The sequence below is a fragment of the Aspergillus nomiae genome (genome assembly GCF_001204775.2).
Source record: "Aspergillus nomiae NRRL 13137 chromosome Unknown contig00025, whole genome shotgun sequence".
Classification (NCBI taxonomy): Eukaryota; Fungi; Ascomycota; class Eurotiomycetes; order Eurotiales; family Aspergillaceae; genus Aspergillus; species Aspergillus nomiae.
The window spans coordinates 1108-19923 of record NW_015378080.1 but is presented as its reverse complement, the minus strand read 5'-3'; the positions used below and the strand labels follow the sequence as shown (position 1 = coordinate 19923).

The window sequence follows — 18816 nt, the reverse complement described above, 5'->3', positions numbered from 1 at the left end:
GAAGTGATACGTTTACTTGCCGCTGTCTGATGTTGATGCAAGCGGACGAGGGTATTCTTCTAAACTATGCTTAGGACAAACATTGGGTGGCTAGCACCAAAGCCAGGACAGGAATTGTAAGAACATCAATGGTATCGTAATATATCACATCGCGCTCTTCATTGTAAGAGCCACGGAGTTGAAGCGCGCGAAACTTCGTATGGACGACCCAGATTACTGCACGCCCACTGGCCGTGCCCCCGCTAGGTTCACGACGCGACCGCCGCCGGCTGCTGCCAGACCACCACCCACCACGGGTGGCGGAGGTTGGACCCAACCCGGGACGCGATCATCTTCAGATTCGCGGGCGGAGATAGTCTGCCAGACATTCGGAAAGCCGGTTGGCAAGGCGCCGCGCAGGCGTGCACCAGGAATGGCGAACCGAGGATTCTTGTGGGTTAAGTAGCCGCGCATCAAGCCCTGGGTCAGGAGGGACGCTAGGATCGATTCCAGCTCTCGCATCATGGGCGTTGGTTTTCCTTGGTCGGTTTCCGAGTCTCGCTCGACTCGGTGGGTGTATGGGTCGAGTTCATACTGAGAGTAGTCGGCGTCGGGCTGTCCGTCGACTAAGACTCCCGGCGTGTTGGGCTGCCATTGCCCCATGACGTCAAAACATCCGTCTGGCGCGAGGAAGTCTTCGTAATTGGACACTAAGTCCGGGTCCGGCTTGAACCCCGGGCCATCGACCTCGTGAACTCCCGCGAAATCGTGATCGGGGAGTTTATACACCAGTTGCGATCCGAACTCGTTGTGCCCGGCCTGTGCGTCGCGGTTTTGGCCAGGCGGAGCGAAACTGAGAGAGCCATGCGAGGACTGCGCATGTTGGGATTGGAGCCATCGCACTGCCGTTTCGAGTTTGTGGAGGTACAGGAAAGGGGGAGGTCCGCGCTGGGCGGAGCCTTGGGGTTCACCATGAAAGCCGCCGTGGATGAACACTTTTCGAGCAAGCGCCCGCCATACGAGTATTTCGCACCGATTGCGCAGGGCAAGGAGGATGCCCTTCTGTGCAAACCATTCGGTGGTCGGTGAGTCCAGCGCCAGATGCTCTCGGAAGGCGATGTAATCGCCACGAACGATGAGTCGACAGATCGGAACGAATTTGTCGGCGAGGCCTTCTGATTCAGGCCGTTGTAGCAACTCCATTGAAGGAAAGCGACCCATGATGATGTTACATGGTATTAAATAAGTCAGGATGACTCGCTTTTGGCTGAGAGCTTGGCGATGGCATTGGTCGTAGGCGGATTGAAGGGCGATCTGGGCGGGATAAAAGAGATTATTGGAAAAGAGATATCGTCCGAGGTAGTACAGGTAGGTCACTCTCTGGGAGGCGGGGAAATATTTGAGGGGTGGGGATTGGGCGCTGATACTGGAAAACATCTGTTCTGCATTTCGGAGCTTCCCGCACTGGAGTCATCTGTGTTAGCTCGTTCGAGCGGCCGAAGAGGGCATCGATCCGTACCTGGAAAAGCAATTTCAGACAGAGGTTGGCCATGAGATAGATGCCAACCCGCTTGCCTTCGGGTTTGCCGTGGACCCCCGGGGTCCCGCTACGATCCGTGAGGCACTTGATGAATGCTTCTCGGACGACATTCGCGGATTTCTCGACCAAGGTCACTTTCTCGATGCTCTCATCCTGATCAGAGCGACCCTCCATTCTCAGCAAATGTGCGATCAATTCGGGGCGGCGATCGAGGCCCATGGCCAGCTTCGCTAGGACTTTGGAAAGGTAAAGGACGGTCGGCAGCACGATGACACCGTATTGACTGTCCCCGAGCGCAAGAACAGACTGGCTATCCGCAGAAACAATCAGTAACCGATGAGGGCGACAGGAGCTCAGCGCTACGTTCGACGGCGGTAATCTACCATCGAGTGTAATGCTGGGAAAGATTGAGGCGAAGGATACATCCGGAAGGACTTACTTCACCAGCCCTTTCAGCAGATTGTAGGTTTCGAGCAGGTTGTCGACGTTCACGTCGCGGAGAAAGGTGAAATACAGCTTCATGAAGGTCGGAAACGCGGTCCATGAGCTGCCGTTCTTGGTGCGCGGGACGAGCCCTTCGCATCGGCGCAGGAGATCAGCCTCCTTCGGTCCATTGGGGTATTGTCGCCGCAACTCCTCGACCATCTGCCGGTAAATGTCGGACAACGGAGGTTCGATCTGTAGGAAGTCCTGGAGCTTCGAGCCGTCGCGATTGCGAATTATCTCTGAGATCCCCGACAGGAATCTGTCCAGGACCGGAGCACCTGGCGTGGCCATTTTTGCGAACGGGTTCAAGGGAAATGGTTGGGCGGATAGCGTCAAGGAATGAAGGCTCGTGGGAGAATGAAAGCCGTCATGGGCGTTGGAGTTCGCACGACGGGTGGAGGAAGAGGCGTTAGCGATAGTCGCACATGGTTACCGGAATTCGAGATTTCGTCAGCGAGTACGACCAACCAGGTGGAATTGGTCGGTGGGAGGTTCAGTCGACATTGAAGATGACATTATCGTTGGCAAGTTCTGCTGGATGCGACCGCCCTAGACCGCGCTAGACCCTATCTGGATAGGTCACGTGATGAGTCGGAATCCCATTCTCTTGGGGTTACAGAGAACACAGTATTTGACCCGTATCATGTACCACACACCGACGCAGTACTAGTATCCTACGGATTGATCGCATATCCTGGATGCAGTCGGTGATGTGGGCTAGTTGGACGTGGTGGATGATATTTCGTCAACCGAGAAAGATCCACCATCTCCGAGGAACGCTTCGACAAGAATTCCAGGCCAGAGTATATTAACAGGCAGCCAGAAAGTTCACATGAAAGGCTGGACGGCGGTACAAACGAAGGTCTATATATAGCTGTACGACGGAAACCGGTTCGAAGACGAAGCTAACGGGAACGGGCAACCGCCGATAAGATAAGATGTACTTTGGGAAGGGATGATGCCTGAGAAAATAGGATACATGCGTATAGAGAGAGAGAGTGTGTGTATGTGGGGGATGTGATGGCAGGAGGAACATAACGTAATGGAAGCCCGCATGGATTCTGACCAGATCTTTTCCCGCATGATGAAACCATGGCCTTTGTCCTTTTCACATGCATGGAAAAGAATAAGAATCATCATCAAAGCGAGTGATCCACCCACTACGTCATGGCTTTGCACCTTGATGCCATTGAAAAAGGGCCTCGAGTCTCGTCTCGTCGTCTGTCTTTGCACACAAACGATTAACAACGAACTGGTACAAAATCGTCTTTCTACTTTTCATTTCGTATCGATTGACGGGTCTGTTCCCGTAATTTCGCAAAAAAGAAAACAAAAAACAGCCACCATGGTTCAGCCAGGGACGTCCCAGTCCTCTTGGGTGGACTTCATCAAACACCCTTTCGTGGGCACCTTCACCGTCTTCTATCTTCTGTTTCAAGGTGTAATCAACTGGTTCTTCGCGCCTGCCCCTCCACCACCTGCTTCACTCGTCAATGGCCTTCCCAAAAAACGAGTGGCGGTCATTGGTGCTGGGTTAACGGGCGTGTCGGCCGCAGCTCACTGTGTTGGTCATGGGTTCGACGTACAGATCTTTGAGGCGCGTTCCAAAGCGAAGGGACTGGGAGGTATCTGGAGTGTAGGTTTGATTGATCCGCAGATTACAAGACAGTGGCTGATACCATGACCGTTCAGAGAGTGAACTCCACATCCTCCCTACAGATCCATAGTATTATGTACCGATTCCATCCGTCGGTGAAATACAATAACGCGTATCCGACGCAAGGAGAGATTCGTGAGCAAATCGTAGACGTGTGGAAGCGCTATGGCTTGCAGAAACATACGGCATTTGAGACTCCCGTGACCTCCGTGAAGCAGGGCAAGGATGGCAAATGGATCATCAATGACGACGAAGAGAAATACGGCCGCTTTGATGGCGTGGTCGCATCGGTTGGTGTTTGTGGAGACCCGAAGATGCCGCCGTTGCCCGACCAGGAGCAGTTCAAGGGCAATATCTACCACTCATCGGAATTGGATGGCAAGGATGTGGAAGGGAAAAAGGTGCTCATCATCGGTGGCGGTGCCAGCGCCATTGAGGCCCTGGAGTTCGCGGTCCAGTCGAAAGCGGCGGAAATCGATGTCCTGTCGCGGTCGGATAAGTGGATCATCCCCCGGAATGTGCTGGTTCAGTCCTTGTTGGCGTTGAACATCTTTGGCATGGAGACACCCTTTTCGTGGATCCCGGAATGGCTCCTGCACAAGCTCTTCTATCGGGACTTGGAGGATATTGCACCCTCGGGCGGCCTCTTTACGACCACACCGATGGCGAACTCCGAGCTCTTTGACAAGATTCGGGAGGGCAAGGCTCGGTGGCTGCGCGGCGATATTGTCTCGGTGAAGGAGAACGGGATCCTTTTCAACCACCGCGCCCGAAAGGTGCCCAAGGGCGGTCCGGGCCACGAGTCGGTCGTTACGGGCGATGTCATCATCATGGCGACCGGCTTTAAGCGTCCGTCACTCTCCTTCTTGCCCGACGATGCGTTCGAAGAGCCGTACAGTCCGCCGAGCTGGTACTTGCAGGTGTTTCCCCCGAAGTACCCGGAGATTTGCGCCAACAACAGCACTTACGTGGATGCGATTGGCACGGTGGGTAACATGCACATTGGCATCTACACGCGCTTCTTGCTCATGTTCTTGACGGACCCCTTGACGCAACCCACGGAGGGCCGCATGAAGACCTGGATCGACTTCACGCGGTTTGTGAAACAGCATTCCCCGACGAACGCATTCGACTTCTTCACCTACTCCGAACTGATCTACTGGTTTGTGTTTGTGATCCTGGTCAACCCATTCCGGTGGAAGTGGGCCCCGTTCGTGCTGTTCGGCGTTGGCCGCGCGCTCCCGATGGGGGTCGTCCGGCAGGAGGAGTCGTTCCGCAAGCAGTTGAAGCAACAGCACTAAAGCCTTCTATTCTTGTTGATTGGACTCGTGATACGCGCGACCTGGACATTGGATGACGCGACATATTGATGATTAATGAGGTCATGTCTGTTTACAGAGTTGACGCATGTTGTGAGGCATATAGCAAGCGTTGTAATGAATGCACATTGATTCCAGTTACTATGCAATGGTTGGCCATGCCAGCACCCTGTACTTTAAATCTGCCATGTGCAGCTACTTTGTGTGTAGAGGAAGTGTGTTGAGTATGCATGGCAATGTTAGACAACGTTAGATCAGGTGATTCACTGAACTGCCAGAAGTGTCGATAGCAACCAACGTTCCTAGACCCCGAGCTACCAACATGTACCAGCTGAGTTGCAGGGATGGACCATTCCAGCCCGGAAAATCGATCCGCTTGACAAGGCCTTCCCCACGGGGTCCAATGGTTGTATTTGCCGGAAGGGTCAATCCGTGGCAAAACGTCATGGACGATGGAGTGTTGGATTAAGATTTGGGGATTGTCGTGTCGCCAAGAAGCCCAGAATAACAGCAAGACCTCATATTGGCTACCCCCTCTGTCTAGCTGCCTTATTCTCTCTGCCACGGGAACCTAGGTAAGGTGACTCCCAATAATTGGGATATGATCCTCGAAGAGACGTCATGTCAATGTTTTGACTTTCGGAATTGAAAGGATGGCAAAAGATGGTTCGGGTCCGAAGGGTTCATCGCACGAAACGAGGCTGCATGTCGTGTGGGCTGACGCTTTTACCACGGTTCGTCTCGTACCGACGTGAAGCTATTGGTGAGCGACGGAACCCAATTGATAATAAATGAGGTTCATGCAGCCCATAAAATCGCGCATAAATCAGACAAGGTTTCTGCCCTACCCCAGAGCTGTCTGCCTGCCTTTTGCGGGTGGATTGAAGGCTATTGTCCAGATGGATCCTGAGAATCGCACAGGCTGGTTCCGTCCTCACCTGGTGGTCTGATTAGGGACTGACATAGTTCTGTCGCCGACGTAGGTTAGGTTGGAGCGATCGCCTTGACCGGGCCGGTTGGGAGAAGGATGGTATGGATTATTGGAAGGTGCAACGAAGAATCTTGTCGAGAATAAACCATGGACGAGTGTTGGAAACGTGGGATCTCGAGAAGCCAATCCTGCAATATGTATCTCCAAGCTCTTCTGTCTCACACACCGTGGTGGACCTGCTCCGACCAGCAGAGAGGGGAGTTGTTAAGATCGGCGCCAATTCCTGTACAGAATACGCAGTAGCTTAACAATTTGCGAGGGTCCCCTGAGTTCGTGAAAAGCTTGCCTGAGGGCGAAGTTCGACGAAGGATTTCGCAATACTAAAAGACCCAATTGGATCGTCGCTGTGCTTCTACTAGACGATGCACACGCGGTTTAGAAAGGCATAACAGGTTTTGTATGGTTCATGCTAGTCACAGCCGGGTTACATCCGGGTTACAAGATGAGACGACGACACATGGCTTAATCAACCTACGAGCATCTGGTTGGGTAGACTGCGATTGCATCTTTGGCCGTACCCACCGGCGCTGCTGTGGATACCACATCGTCCCTGCGTTGGTCAGCTCCACATTCCCTCGATTCTGGTCTCCGGACCCTGAAAAATCTTTTCCCTCCGTGGGGAGCAATTTCCAGAAAAAGATCGACTCTGTCCGAGTTGACGTTTACTGGCACTTACGCCACGCCGTTCTGCTTGCGATGCATCCGCCGTTGTGCCCAGTACTAATGCATAACCGGTGGTGTTCTGTTCCGGTAGAAGCAGCGCCTTCAGAAGCGATATATTTAGAAAGCCTAGGCAATTTGAGTCCCTAAAATGTTGCCAATGCCCCCCATTGGCTCGTGCTGATGGAGTCTGGATGGACACTGGGTAGCCAGAACCCTAAGAGCAACTTTTCGATGTCAAGGAAAAGTGTCCCGTGCAGTTGGCCCAAATAAGGGATCTCAATCGCCCCAAACACGACTTGGCAACCAGCTAAAACGAGGAGATTCCGCTGTTGACCCAATGATGCCTGTGGTTGCGGCCCGCGTCTTTGGGTTTATGGACCTCGGCCCACATGGTGTCCCGATGGTGGTTTTACTCTTCGTACTCCAACCACAGCTGAGCTGAACCATTAATAAAATTTACTCTGACTGGTGGGGACTCCATTGATCCTTCGGCCCTTCCAGTCCATTCATGTATACGAATCTGCTGATCAGGGGCCTCGACGTTCCATTGCTCTCGAATTCCATTGGCAACCAAACAGCATCTCGCGTATGCGACCCAGCAGAGAGTCAAGGCCCTTGATGTTGGGCACCGGCCTTCGTTCGGGCATGCGGGAACATTAGATCCCCTCTCACTGTTATCCCCAGTTAGGATAATGGCTCATCTTTTGGGAAGCGCCCCTGCCTGGAAGGGGTGATTGCGAGATGGCCCCTGGAGCCCTTGCGGACGAGCTGGTCCCGATCTGGTCCATGGTGGTTGTTGGTTTTACCGTCGAGGAAGAAGCAATGTAAGCCCTAACGGTTTAGCAGCTGACCATATCGAAACATGTTGGGGACGAGTGCCCAGGGAGTGGATCTCGGAGTGCCAGCCGCGACGATGGATCTTCGCTGCTCCCAAACAGGCAAGTGATAAGTGCATGGAAGCGGATCTTGTCCGGCTCAGAATAAGATTTCTCGATCGTAGAGCACTTTCTAAATCCATGGAGATCGGAGTGGCCATCCCCTATGTCTACCAGTCTTTGCACTAGGGTGGAAGTTTCTCCATTTTTGGGACCAACCCATTGGCAAATGACAATCTCCTCAGCTTGGCTCTCCTGCCTCGAGGGTGCATCTGTTATATCATGCATGCAGCAGCCCACTTCTTGACCCCGGGCTAGTTGATGCACAGCGACATCTGCTTTCATCCACACAAGGGCCTTGTTCTTTTGCCATTCGTTATGGCAGATCTTGGCTTTTACAATGACAAGACATTTCTCCCTGAACAATGGACAGAGTTCGGCCTCGGCGTTGTCATAGTATTCGTGCGCATGGGTGTGCGGATCCGGACGGTTGGCGTTCGAGGTTTTCAAGGCGATGATTATTTCGCCTTTCTGGTAAGAATTCTTCTTCCTGATGTCATTGCCACCACTTTGGAATGCTAAGGAAATCTACTAGGCGATAGGCCTCCTAACCATGGATGCTGTTACAGTACACCTCTCATGTAAGAACATCTCCTCCCAGGCTTGGTGCCGTCGATGCTAACGTCCAAGAAGACGTGCTAGGCACCAATCTAGAGATACCGCACGGTCTACATGACTCCCTCACACCGACCCAATATTCCTCAGTTGTAGCGGGCTCAAAGGCAGAACTCGCTGCCTGGTACTCCTACACAGCCCTGATTTGGGTCATGAAAGCCAAAATGCTATTCCTATAGTGAGCACCTCTGCTACACCCTTATCGGACTCAGAAACTAAGACGAAATCCCGATGGAAAAGCAAGCGTTTAACCATTGGATTATGGCAATCTCGGGCCATCAAATGGCTCGCGGCCTTTTGTGGAATTGCCTACCTTGCGGTCTTCCTAACCGTGACGTTTGGATGTCATCCGTAAGAACCCTTGGATATCTGTCTCTCTTCATACGTCCATATGCGCTAACACGTCCTGCCTAGCATATCGAATAACTGGAGAGTATATCCTCCGCCGTCTAGTAAGGAACTGCCCCTCTCGCGAGGGCTGCATAATGCTAATGTCTTCCAGAACAGTGTGGACTCAAAATCCAAAACGTTATAGTAACATGTATCTTGAACGTCACGTATGCATATCTGCCGCAGTCCCCTCTGTATGGAATCGAGCTGACCAGTTCCTGATAGCACCGACTTAGCCCTGTAAGCAACCCGGACAGTCCAGAACGCTTCTCGTTACTCATACCCCATCGATCCAGGCTTTTCATTCCAGTCCCATTACTCTGGAAAGTCAAAACATCGTTCTCTAGGTAATACGCAATCCACAAAGAACCCCCAAGAGAAGACACCTCCTAACTGCCCTTATCGGGAATAGAAAACTCGTCATCGCCATATTCCTCAGCTCCGGCATCTTCGTCATCGCCGCGTCGATTATTCGAACCACCCTCACATTGGAAGCAGAACCGTCCAGCATCACCGTCAACCGATGGGGCATCCGCGAGACCTTTGTCGGCGTCGCCACAGTTAACCTTCCCATCCTGCGCCCGCTGTTTACCAAGAGATTCTGGAAGTCAGGCTACGTGGAGGATGGCTCCAGCGGTCATCCCTACGGATATCAAGGCGGGTCGGAATCGTATAACATGACGACACAGACCAGGAAGAGCGCCCGGCGGGAGAGCATGAAAGCGATTAATGAGTCAAGCGAGGATGGAAATTACGACGTCTATGTCAGTACCAGTTATAACGTGAAGGTCGAACAAAAGGATACGCGTGAAGGCGGATCATCCGACGGCCTTCACACCAGTGGTAGTGTTTGGGAGATTGATAAAAAGTCGATTGTCTAAGACAGCACTTCGGCCCGGCTTAGACCTCGGCTGGCTGTTTGACACTAGGTTCAGTCTAGACCAAAATTCTATGCATTTAATTTCGTACTAAAGAAAAGGGAACTGGGGGCGAGAGCGACTTCGAGCTCCACACACCCCTTTTAAGGCTGCATGGGCGTGGTAACCCCTATAAGCGGGAGAGATACGACTAAGACACTTTGATTGATAGCTCGTGTCTATTATGTCCATGATGTCTTCAGATCCTTGGCCCAGGAATCGATCGGCCAGTCCGCCAAGCTCGCGCGGGGACCAAAAATTGGGCTCACCCGAGGTATGTGGTGAAATTAGTTGAGTTATCGATGTTGCATTATACTATTAGCGTCGATCGCCTTGCAGACCGAAACAGGATAGGATCGCGAGCAATAAGATTCATGCATATTGGTACGCCGATCCGTCAGTGAGGGTGGCAGCGAAACGGCTTCAGTCGTAGGATGGGAGCAGCACCTCGTACTCATACTCCAAGCAATCGGCGGAGAGGAGACCCACCGTAGCTATTGGAAGGCTTTGGGGTGGAGCCTTAAGTTCGTCTCCAAGCTGCATCGAAGCAGAATCTTCGTGTTGGTCCACAAGGCGTGAGATCGGGATCGGCGCTGATAAGAGTGCATTGAGGATATGGGTATGGCCCACCACAAGGCGCAAGTCACGGTCGGGATGGGAACATTCCTCGTCCAATTTTCGCTCGCATATGCGAAGTAAAGTCAAGTGGTTTCTGTCCATTTATGTGCGCAGCGTTCTGGCATGATAGGACTCATGTCGCTGGTGTCCTGGGAGATGATTCAGTACCTGCACCCCTCTTCGGTCTTATAATGAGTACTTGCAAGTCAGATGCTTTCCTGCACTGAACAAGGCGAGGCCCATTGTAAGGCCCGTCTACTGCAGGCTAGACCGTGAGCTCTCAGGTCAGGATATTGACACGACTCGTGGTTGGTCTCAGCTTTCTCCGCCGAACCAGAGGCACCGCAAACCTAAACCCCCAAACGCCTGTTCAAGTGATCTCGCCACTACCAATCGTCTAGACGTGGCCGACCTTCCCAAGGCCCAATCCTACTGGGTCGTTTGCCGGAATGCCTTGGTCAGTGGCGTGATTTGAAAGCTGCTCTTGTGTCATGATACGGGCCTCATCCCCGTCACCTCATACGAATACAGCGATCCAGCAACGTATACATATCTCCACAATGGTTTATCGTAGCAACCTCAACACGATCGCCAGTCGTATCCCTGGCTTGATTGCCGTCGCTCCTAAGCCTCGAGTGCCGCCATGCGTCGTCGCTGCGCAAGGGAGGTTTCCGAAAGCCAGAGCGATGACTCTGATGCCCCAGTTCCACCGAGGCCCTTCCGCGATTAAACGACTGCTGGATGACTACGATCGTTATCTATCAGGGCATGCCCTCGATCCGCATCCCCGGGCATACGCACCCACCTTCGACATGCGCGAATCGAAGGATACCTACCAGCTGGAAGGGGAGCTCCCGGCGTGAAGCAGAGCGACGTTGAGATCGAGTATGTTGACGCGCACACGATCAATATCAAAGGGCATACGGAACATGCGTCTGAGATGGAGGAAGGGTCCTGGTGGATATCTGAACGGTCCACTGGAGACTTCCGTCGGTCCTTCAGCTTTCCATCCGCTGTGGATCAGGAAAACACTCGCGCTCGACTGAAGGATGGAGTGCTTTCGGTGACGATTCCGAAGGTGGCCTCTGCTTGGGATGTGAAGAAGGTGAAAGTGGAAGAGTAGGCGAAGGGAAACTGGAATTCAAATTGATATGGCGATGCGACATTGAACAACGTTCTCTTGGTTTTCACATGCATGGTGTCTGCTTGGAGCATTCATCCTCTCACATCAAAATGCGACCGCTTCTTCGTCAAGGTGTGTCTAGGGGAAATTTGATACGGGGTGAGATGAGGTCGGAGATTCGCCATTTTTCTTATATGCGTATTCAGCGAGGTTAAAATGTATCTTTTTTTTTCTTTCCCGCAATGTACTTCTTGAGCGGCTTGTATCCATTTACTTTAATAATTATCAATCGATATCAGCAGTAAGATAGCCGAGACAGGTCAGGAGGAGTGTAGACTATCGTAGTGCATCAAAGATACCCAACTGAGGCCATTCCCCCTGTCACACAAACAGCAGATCCATATCCCATGCACCTTACTTCACGCATAGCCCAATTGAAGCACTAGGAAATGATCTACCGTGGGGTTTTTACGTAGTTTATGGAACGAATGACGACATCGGGCAGCGTGCAAGCTTTCTCCCGGCAAGTCGATCCAGCGTTTAAGGCGGATATCTTTCACAACTGCCCGTGGGGAGGCAAAGGGGAATTCGGTAACAGACTATGGGATTTTCCCCTCATGAATTCGTGGGACCCCTGGAGTTGTTCGTCGTGATTTTCCCCTCTCAGGCCACTTGAGCGATTAACTTGGACGAATTAACGTTTAGGGCGAGCCCTCCCTTACTTCGTATATAGAGAAGAGACGCTGGCCATCCCAGCAAGAACCCCTTCCTTCACCTTGCGCCAGAGGATCCGACAAGATACATCAAGAGCGTCTAGAGATGAATTCGACAGAGACAGGAACGAAAGCCACGAAGCACGCTGAAGAAATCCATCTTCAAATCCGGATCCTGGTGGCCATCTGCGTCCTGATTTATATCGTCACAGCCATCTGGTAGGCACCACTGCTGAATCTCAGCGTAACTAGCACATGCCATCGGCTGATGATCGGATGCGCAGAGAACTAATCTTTAAGAACTGCTCATAGGGTCCTGTTGAGAAGCTATTATATTACCACGCTGAATCTGGACCTCAGTGCCATTTTAGATCCATCATTCTCGGCTCCGACAGCCACAGAGGAAGAGAGAAGACTGAATCTGCTGGAGCGAGTCGCACCGACCAAGCCGTTTATAACCTGGTGGAAATCGGTTCAAACCGAGCGAAGTCCTCTCAAAGACTACGACCGTGTATTTGACTGGTATGCAGCTTTTCTGTCATTGCATCTGCCCTTGAACGAACTCATTTGGACTCACACCGTATCAGCGCAATTTGCCTCGAGCCTGTTTCTAAAACGTGCCCAATCCACATTCTTCCCTGCCAACATGTCTTCCACAGCCGGTGTCTGGAGACATGGTTCTTGAACTATCACTACACGTGCCCACTGTGTCAGAAGCCTTTTCATGTTCGCGTAGAGAGCACCCCTGATAGCGCGGTGTAGGGTCTGCAAGCAGGTCTGTGCATTTGTAGCGGAGCAGAAGCTATACTAATACACTGAGCCAATTCCTGATAGCTTATTGCAACTTGAATTACCCGCTACACAGCCCATCCGACGTAAACACGCCCTGGGGATCAACCTCCGTCTAAATTCTTCTCAGCTTCTGCAGGTTTGCCTCTCCATAGCCTAGAAACGGGTCTTGGTCCCTGCTCGCGTAGCTGCATAGAGCTATGGATGATGTTTGTCCAATTTTGGTGCCTTGCCCGTTCCGAGTACCTTTCGCAGCGATGCCTTGTACCCCATTTTTCAGCCTGCAACTGTGCTCCCCTCATGTCTCTGAATAACTTTAGGAACGTAGCCTTTTCCCCGCCGGAGTTGCCTAATTACAGACATGAAGTCACTACAAGGGAAAGTGAACAGTCACATTTACCAATGCTCCACATACACCGGGATAAATACCCCACACGAACCGTGACCCGAGGTTCATGCTTGCAAGCAAGACGATGAAGGAGCTTAAATCAGTAAATATCCCCTCCACAGCTGACAGATTTTGGAAGTCTCAGAAGGAGACCATAGTACACCAGCACTATGTCACCTAGTCATATCCGAAGTTGCATTCTTATCGGACGATGCAGACGCCAAGGAAGGTGGAGCGTTTCTGAAAAGTCGTGATGTCGAATGTAACAGATGTGCGCTCGACCTAATCCTAACGGATGGTCGGAATAATCGCAGACGAACAGGAAACAAGGCTATGAATGATTCTGCGGCTGAAGATATTGAAATCTGTATAGTACAAAGTTAGCGCCAATTAGGGCTAAGCGAACTGTTTCGCTGTCACATGTGGGACGAGTCGCGTTGGAACTTACATTAGTCTGCAATGCGCATCGCAATCTATCCTGCTTTGGACAAGGACGACAGTCCTTTGAATTGCCGAAAACGTACAGATAGCCTTATGCCGTGGAATGTATGGGAATACCCGATGCGATACAATCAGTTGTGTTTGGTACATGCTCTTCTCCGTTTGAATGTGAGGATTGTTGCTGCTCGACATGACTTACGTGAGGGGGATGAATACGACGCCCCTGTTTTTCTTCAAGACAGGCTAGGTTGACTATGGTTCCAAGAAGACAAAGGATTCCACTATTGGATGACAACTATCACTGAAATGTGGACGATTGGAGAGCCTGGTCAATGTGAGGCCTTTCCGAACCGTACCATGCCTAAGACTATTGTCACTAGTTCAATGTTTGCGGCAGAGGATGTCCATGCCTTGGGAGAAGCTAAAGGACAGAAGGGTCCTGTTTCAGCCTCTAATATTATCGATCTGGCGTTGATTTTTCCGGCACAGAGCTGTCAAAGGATCCGGCATGGCGGATATACAGCAGACTCAGCTTGCTAACCAACGAACCATCACCCTTCAGTAGTTGCCTGTTTTCCCCATGTTAGGGCCCATGCTGGGCTCAACTGCCAAGATCATATCCGGAAGTTGTCTGTCGAAAGCCAGCGATCATTTCCGGAATAAGTCCGAAGTGCCACCGTTTTACTTGGTTCCTGACAAGCCCTAACCGTGAACTGAGCGCCGTCAACCAGATCAGAGAACATGAAGAGTCAATTGTGATGCGATTGGTGGGGAGCGAAAGAATTGGCCTAAAAAAAGGCCACGGAGATCCACTCCGTCGGTCGAGGAGCCGAGTTGAGTCTTAGTCCGGTGGGGGACCAGCTTTTAAACAACCGATAGCGTCGGAAGATTTCTACCGGCATGGATTTCTGTCTGACAGTCAAGCAATTGAGGTTTGGAATAAATTATGCCAAGACTTGCGTCTTCTCCTGCTCAATTTCGTTCCCTGCTTCGGCTAGAGAAACACTCTCAATTAGTTCCAGTATGCTGGCACGTCTCCATCACCTGCTCTTAAACTGAGACCCGATGGGGCGCACCAACGAGCAACGGCGAACCTGTCCAGGGAGCATGGGATGGCTGTCAATTGTATCAGTGAGAGTGCACGGACGCAGTGACCGATTTATAAAGCCCGCTAGAGAACGACAACCCGGCTGAAGAATCCCAGAATAACACTCCAACCAGAGTACGATAGGCTGATCTCTTACCAAAGAAAAAGATGCATTCCTCCCTTCTCCCCATGCTTGCAGCGATGCTGCTGAGCCCAGTTCGCGCAGCCGGAGTCAGCGGTACAGCCTTTGGATTTGCTCAAGGAACAACCGGTGGAGGAAGTGCAACGCCACAGACCCCTTCAAGCCTCGACGAGTGAGTGATTAACCACGATTCTTGGTAAAGGTGCAATATCCTCTGACTAGGAGACAGGTTGAAGACTTGGATCACTGACGATGTCGAGCGGGTGATCCTCATTGACCGCGAGTGGGATTTCACCAGCACGGAAGGCCAGACTTCGGGTCAATGCTGCAGCTCTGATACGACCACGAAGTGCCCTGGTGGCACCTCCGCCGGTCAGGCATGGATTCAGGACACGTGTGATGACGGCACCTGGGTATCTTGCACCTACGACAACGCTGCGAAGACCCCGCTGGACGTGGGCAGCAACAAGAGCATTGTTGGTGTGGGCAACAAGGGAGTTCTCAAGGGCAAGGGCTTGCGCCTTACTGGTGGCGCCAACAACGTCATCATCCAGAACATCCATATCACGGTACGACGTCAGCTTGGTTTCGCAACAATGTGGACATACAAGGGCTAATCGCTGTCATTTCATGCAGGATTTGAACCCTCAGTACGTCTGGGGCGGTGACGCTCTCACCTTGGATGGCACCGATAACGTTTGGATTGACCACAACAAGGTATATTGATATCTTCCATTTGCTTTCCTCATCGCGTCTAGTATGATGTCTAACGAATAATGTGTCCAGTTCTCCCTTATTGGTCGACAGATGATCGTCAGCGGCTGGAACAAGGGCGGCCATGTCACCATCTCCAACAACGAGTTCGACGGTGTCACCGAATGGTCGGCTGGCTGCAATGGCAAGCACTACTGGTCCCTCCTGCTGCTGGGTCTGGAGGATTGGTATACCTTCTCTGGAAACTGGCTTCACGATCTCTCGGGCCGTGCTCCTCACATGGGCACTGACTACGACGACTCTAAGATCTATTTCCACGGCGTCAACAACTACTTCCAGGATATTGACGGACATGCCTTCGATGTGGACACCAACACTTGGGTGCTTTTGGAGGGTAACTACTTCGACAACGTGAAGACCCCCATGACCGATACTTCCCTCACGAGTGGTGCACAGCTGTACACCACCAGCACCGTCGACTCGGCCAGCGGTTGCGTCTCACCTCTGGGCTACATCTGCGAATGGAACCGGGCGGGTGGCAACACTGGCACTTGGCCTGACCGCACTGACGCGGCGGTCTTGACCGGATTCTCCAGCCTCAAGGAGCATCTCATCGGCCACACCGGTGTCGCTGATGTCCCTACCAATGTCAAGGCCAACGCTGGCGTTGGCAAGCTGTGAGCTGCAACTTGCATGCGCCGAAGATGGGGACCGTGGAGGACTGTTAGAGCTATCGGGCACTTTTTGTATCATAATTCAGGACATTTATTGTAGATATTGCTCATTCTATACTTCACACGATATAAAAGAAGTTCAGATTCCCGACAGTTAACATACTCCAAATACCTAGAAATGCTTGGGAATGATTTATGTAGTCATGGTTTTGGTTGCATGGCTCATATTAGTCAGTATGGCCGAGTGAACCTAGTTGATAGACTTGAATTTCAATATCTATTGGGTTCGTTCGTGCTGACGGTCTTCAGATCCAGACTATCTGTTATCGTTAGTTAGTATTTTCTTTTCTCCCTCGACTTTAATATCTCAATGACAAACTAGACCATCCCCTTGGGGACGCCGTGGCCAGCGCATACATGCATCCATATGCTGCCATATACAAGTAAACAGTCTAGTTGGCAGTCAGCCTGTTCGAACGGGTGAAGGACAGAATTGCCGAGCAGCACAGATCAACACGGCAGTTAAAAGTGCAGATTGTCTGGTATAAATTGCCCAGGCGCTGATCACCGCGGCAAATGACTCGGACATGTATCGGATTGCGACGATCCCGAGACAGGACAATCTAACAGCGTCACGACCTTCGGCTTTCTCATGATTCACAGTACTAAGTAGTGGAAGGAGCAGCAGAACCGAGAAGTACAAGGTCAAAGAAAAGGACAAGCCTCACTCACAAATCTTGTATCCAGTCGGCGCCCAACGTAGGCCTCACAATCCTGTCAACTTTCTGAGAAACCTGGGCAGTCCACATGGTGTCATATATACCTAAGGCGGAGGTGTGGATAAAAGTATGAGCGGCACCTTCACGACGGGTATGAACCAAGGACACCGCATCTACGGCGCCTTTGGTGGCAATCCGGGCATCGGACGAGCCTCTGCCGCCATGCCCGTGTATCACAGCCTTTATTCCAACCGTTAGAATAACTCAAATGTAAGGTTTAACCGCCTGAGTAGGAACAGATAAGGAAAGACATACCTTTGAGCACGCTAGGCGTTGACATGCCATCGGAACGAGAGGCAGTATGGGCCAAAAGAGAGTCTACGAGCGCAGTGATTGACGCTGTGAAGCGCAACAGTCTTCCTTCCATGGCGGCTGCGGCCCATAGGGATCAGTGATTCAGTTGGCCGTTGCAAAGCAAACGCCACGGTAAAGAAGGCAATGGAATTATCAGGATAAAGGAGACTGTTGGAGGTCGTACCTTACAAGGATATGTTGGTTGTTATTGGGGAGGTTGGGTGCGTAGAGATTTGGAACAGAGACGAGCGAGGCAGCGGCTATTGAGAGGGTAGATCTTGGAAGTGTTCTGCAGACGACTGACTCCACGTACACTTTGCTAAGATTCGGGGGAACCTGGTCAGCCTAACAAGGGTAAAGCGGGCTTTCCATCCCGACGGTCTGACTATCCTGATCAGCACTGTGGATGCTTCGGATCCTGTGGGAAGCATTTGAAACCCTGCATCCAAACACTAAGCTCCGAAGTAGTATTTGCACAGCCTCAGAAAAGATTCTCATAGATTCTCTCCGTATTCTAAGGCCTTTCTTAGCACATGTTGGAAATTTATTTTCTTCAAATGAGCCACACGCGTCATCCAGCAAGGCCTGTTCCGCAAAACTCCATGTGTTCTAGATCGAACGAAGCAATGGGACGAAGCGGAACAGATACGGCAAGTCGGGTGATTCAACACCTTGTTCGGTGCATCTGTTCCAACTGTCCTGATTTTTCTGGGCCCCTCTTTGTGCTCCATATCTCGGTCTTCTGCAGCAAAATGTCTCTCCACTGCTACCTCGGCGATGCGTGCGCCAGTGATGCCGTGGCTGAGATCTTGACTGGTGGTGTGAATCCTAGCAACAAGCTGCGTACCAGTCAATCTTCAAAGCAGGCAGAACGGTCTGAGTGCTTTACACAGACCACCAGCCGTTCAAAGTTTTCGCATCGAAGTCTGGCCGATCACATGACATGGCTTCTCTACATCCATCGTAAACTAGGATGGTCAACATTTCAAACCACACCCAAATTTCCTTCCGATAATACTTGGAATAGCAAAAAGAAGAAATGACTAACCCGCTCAAGCTTTCAAAATACAAAGTTATGCCGGGGGCGTGCGCCCTGTTTCACAAACGAAACCGTGGATGGTCCAATCATAACTTGGTTCCCTCGATGGAGATCAGTTTAGAGGCAGCTAATCGTGCTTCATCGAGTGCCCACAGAGGATTTTCCGTGGTTATTTTTACTCCGTTGTACACCTCATGAAACCCTAACGGGAAGTGCTCTCGGATACGCTCAAACAGGGGTCGAGGTTACATTCGTTTACGGCAACAAAAAAAGAACAAGAAAGCCATGTAACCGTCGCGTGTTTGAGATTGGGATATTATTAGAAAGGTATTATAGCCCAAAAGACAAGATATTAGACGCGGGTAAACAGTCTAGCCCTCGCTGGAGGCGTCGAAATACGACTTTTTAAGGGTTCGAGATAGGTTGGTCGGTGGGTCCCCGGACCGACAACTCTAATCGGACCAAATTTGGGACCAAAAGCAACTAAAGTACGGCCGAAAACCCTGGATGCGAAGATTTCCCC

General features: G+C 51.4%; 6 protein-coding genes across 6 annotated transcripts; 5 read left to right on the top strand and 1 right to left on the bottom strand.

Annotated features, from left to right (window-relative positions):
* Positions 1-213: 213 nt before the first annotated feature.
* On the bottom strand, positions 214-2296 carry ANOM_001951 (uncharacterized protein; the record flags this gene model as incomplete). Its single annotated transcript, XM_015547208.1, has 3 exons — positions 214-1443; positions 1499-1898; positions 1959-2296. The coding sequence occupies 3 exons, from the start codon at positions 2294-2296 to the stop codon at positions 214-216; spliced, it is 1968 nt and encodes a 655-aa protein (XP_015410676.1).
* A 982-nt stretch (positions 2297-3278) lies between these two features.
* ANOM_001950 (flavin-binding monooxygenase-like protein) lies at positions 3279-4963 on the top strand (the record flags this gene model as incomplete). Its single annotated transcript, XM_015547207.1, has 2 exons — positions 3279-3641; positions 3698-4963. The coding sequence occupies exons 1-2, from the start codon at positions 3351-3353 to the stop codon at positions 4961-4963; spliced, it is 1557 nt and encodes a 518-aa protein (XP_015410675.1). The 5' UTR covers positions 3279-3350.
* A 2925-nt stretch (positions 4964-7888) lies between these two features.
* ANOM_001949 (uncharacterized protein) lies at positions 7889-9456 on the top strand (the record flags this gene model as incomplete). Its single annotated transcript, XM_015547206.1, has 8 exons — positions 7889-8044; positions 8140-8363; positions 8426-8536; positions 8600-8637; positions 8688-8742; positions 8801-8815; positions 8872-8922; positions 8988-9456. The coding sequence occupies 8 exons, from the start codon at positions 7889-7891 to the stop codon at positions 9454-9456; spliced, it is 1119 nt and encodes a 372-aa protein (XP_015410649.1).
* A 1214-nt stretch (positions 9457-10670) lies between these two features.
* On the top strand, positions 10671-10973 carry ANOM_001948 (heat shock protein Hsp20/Hsp26; the record flags this gene model as incomplete). The annotated part of the gene is made up of 1 exon (XM_015547205.1): positions 10671-10973. One exon carries the CDS (start codon positions 10671-10673, stop codon positions 10971-10973), a length of 303 nt encoding a protein of 100 aa, XP_015410657.1.
* Positions 10974-12052: 1079 nt separating this feature from the next.
* ANOM_001947 (uncharacterized protein) lies at positions 12053-12631 on the top strand (the record flags this gene model as incomplete). The annotated part of the gene is made up of 2 exons (XM_015547204.1): positions 12053-12165; positions 12259-12631. The coding sequence occupies 2 exons, from the start codon at positions 12053-12055 to the stop codon at positions 12629-12631; spliced, it is 486 nt and encodes a 161-aa protein (XP_015410647.1).
* A 2188-nt stretch (positions 12632-14819) lies between these two features.
* ANOM_001946 (polysaccharide lyase family 1 protein) lies at positions 14820-16188 on the top strand (the record flags this gene model as incomplete). Its single annotated transcript, XM_015547203.1, has 4 exons — positions 14820-14965; positions 15023-15362; positions 15430-15510; positions 15580-16188. The coding sequence occupies 4 exons, from the start codon at positions 14820-14822 to the stop codon at positions 16186-16188; spliced, it is 1176 nt and encodes a 391-aa protein (XP_015410648.1).
* Positions 16189-18816: the final 2628 nt, after the last annotated feature.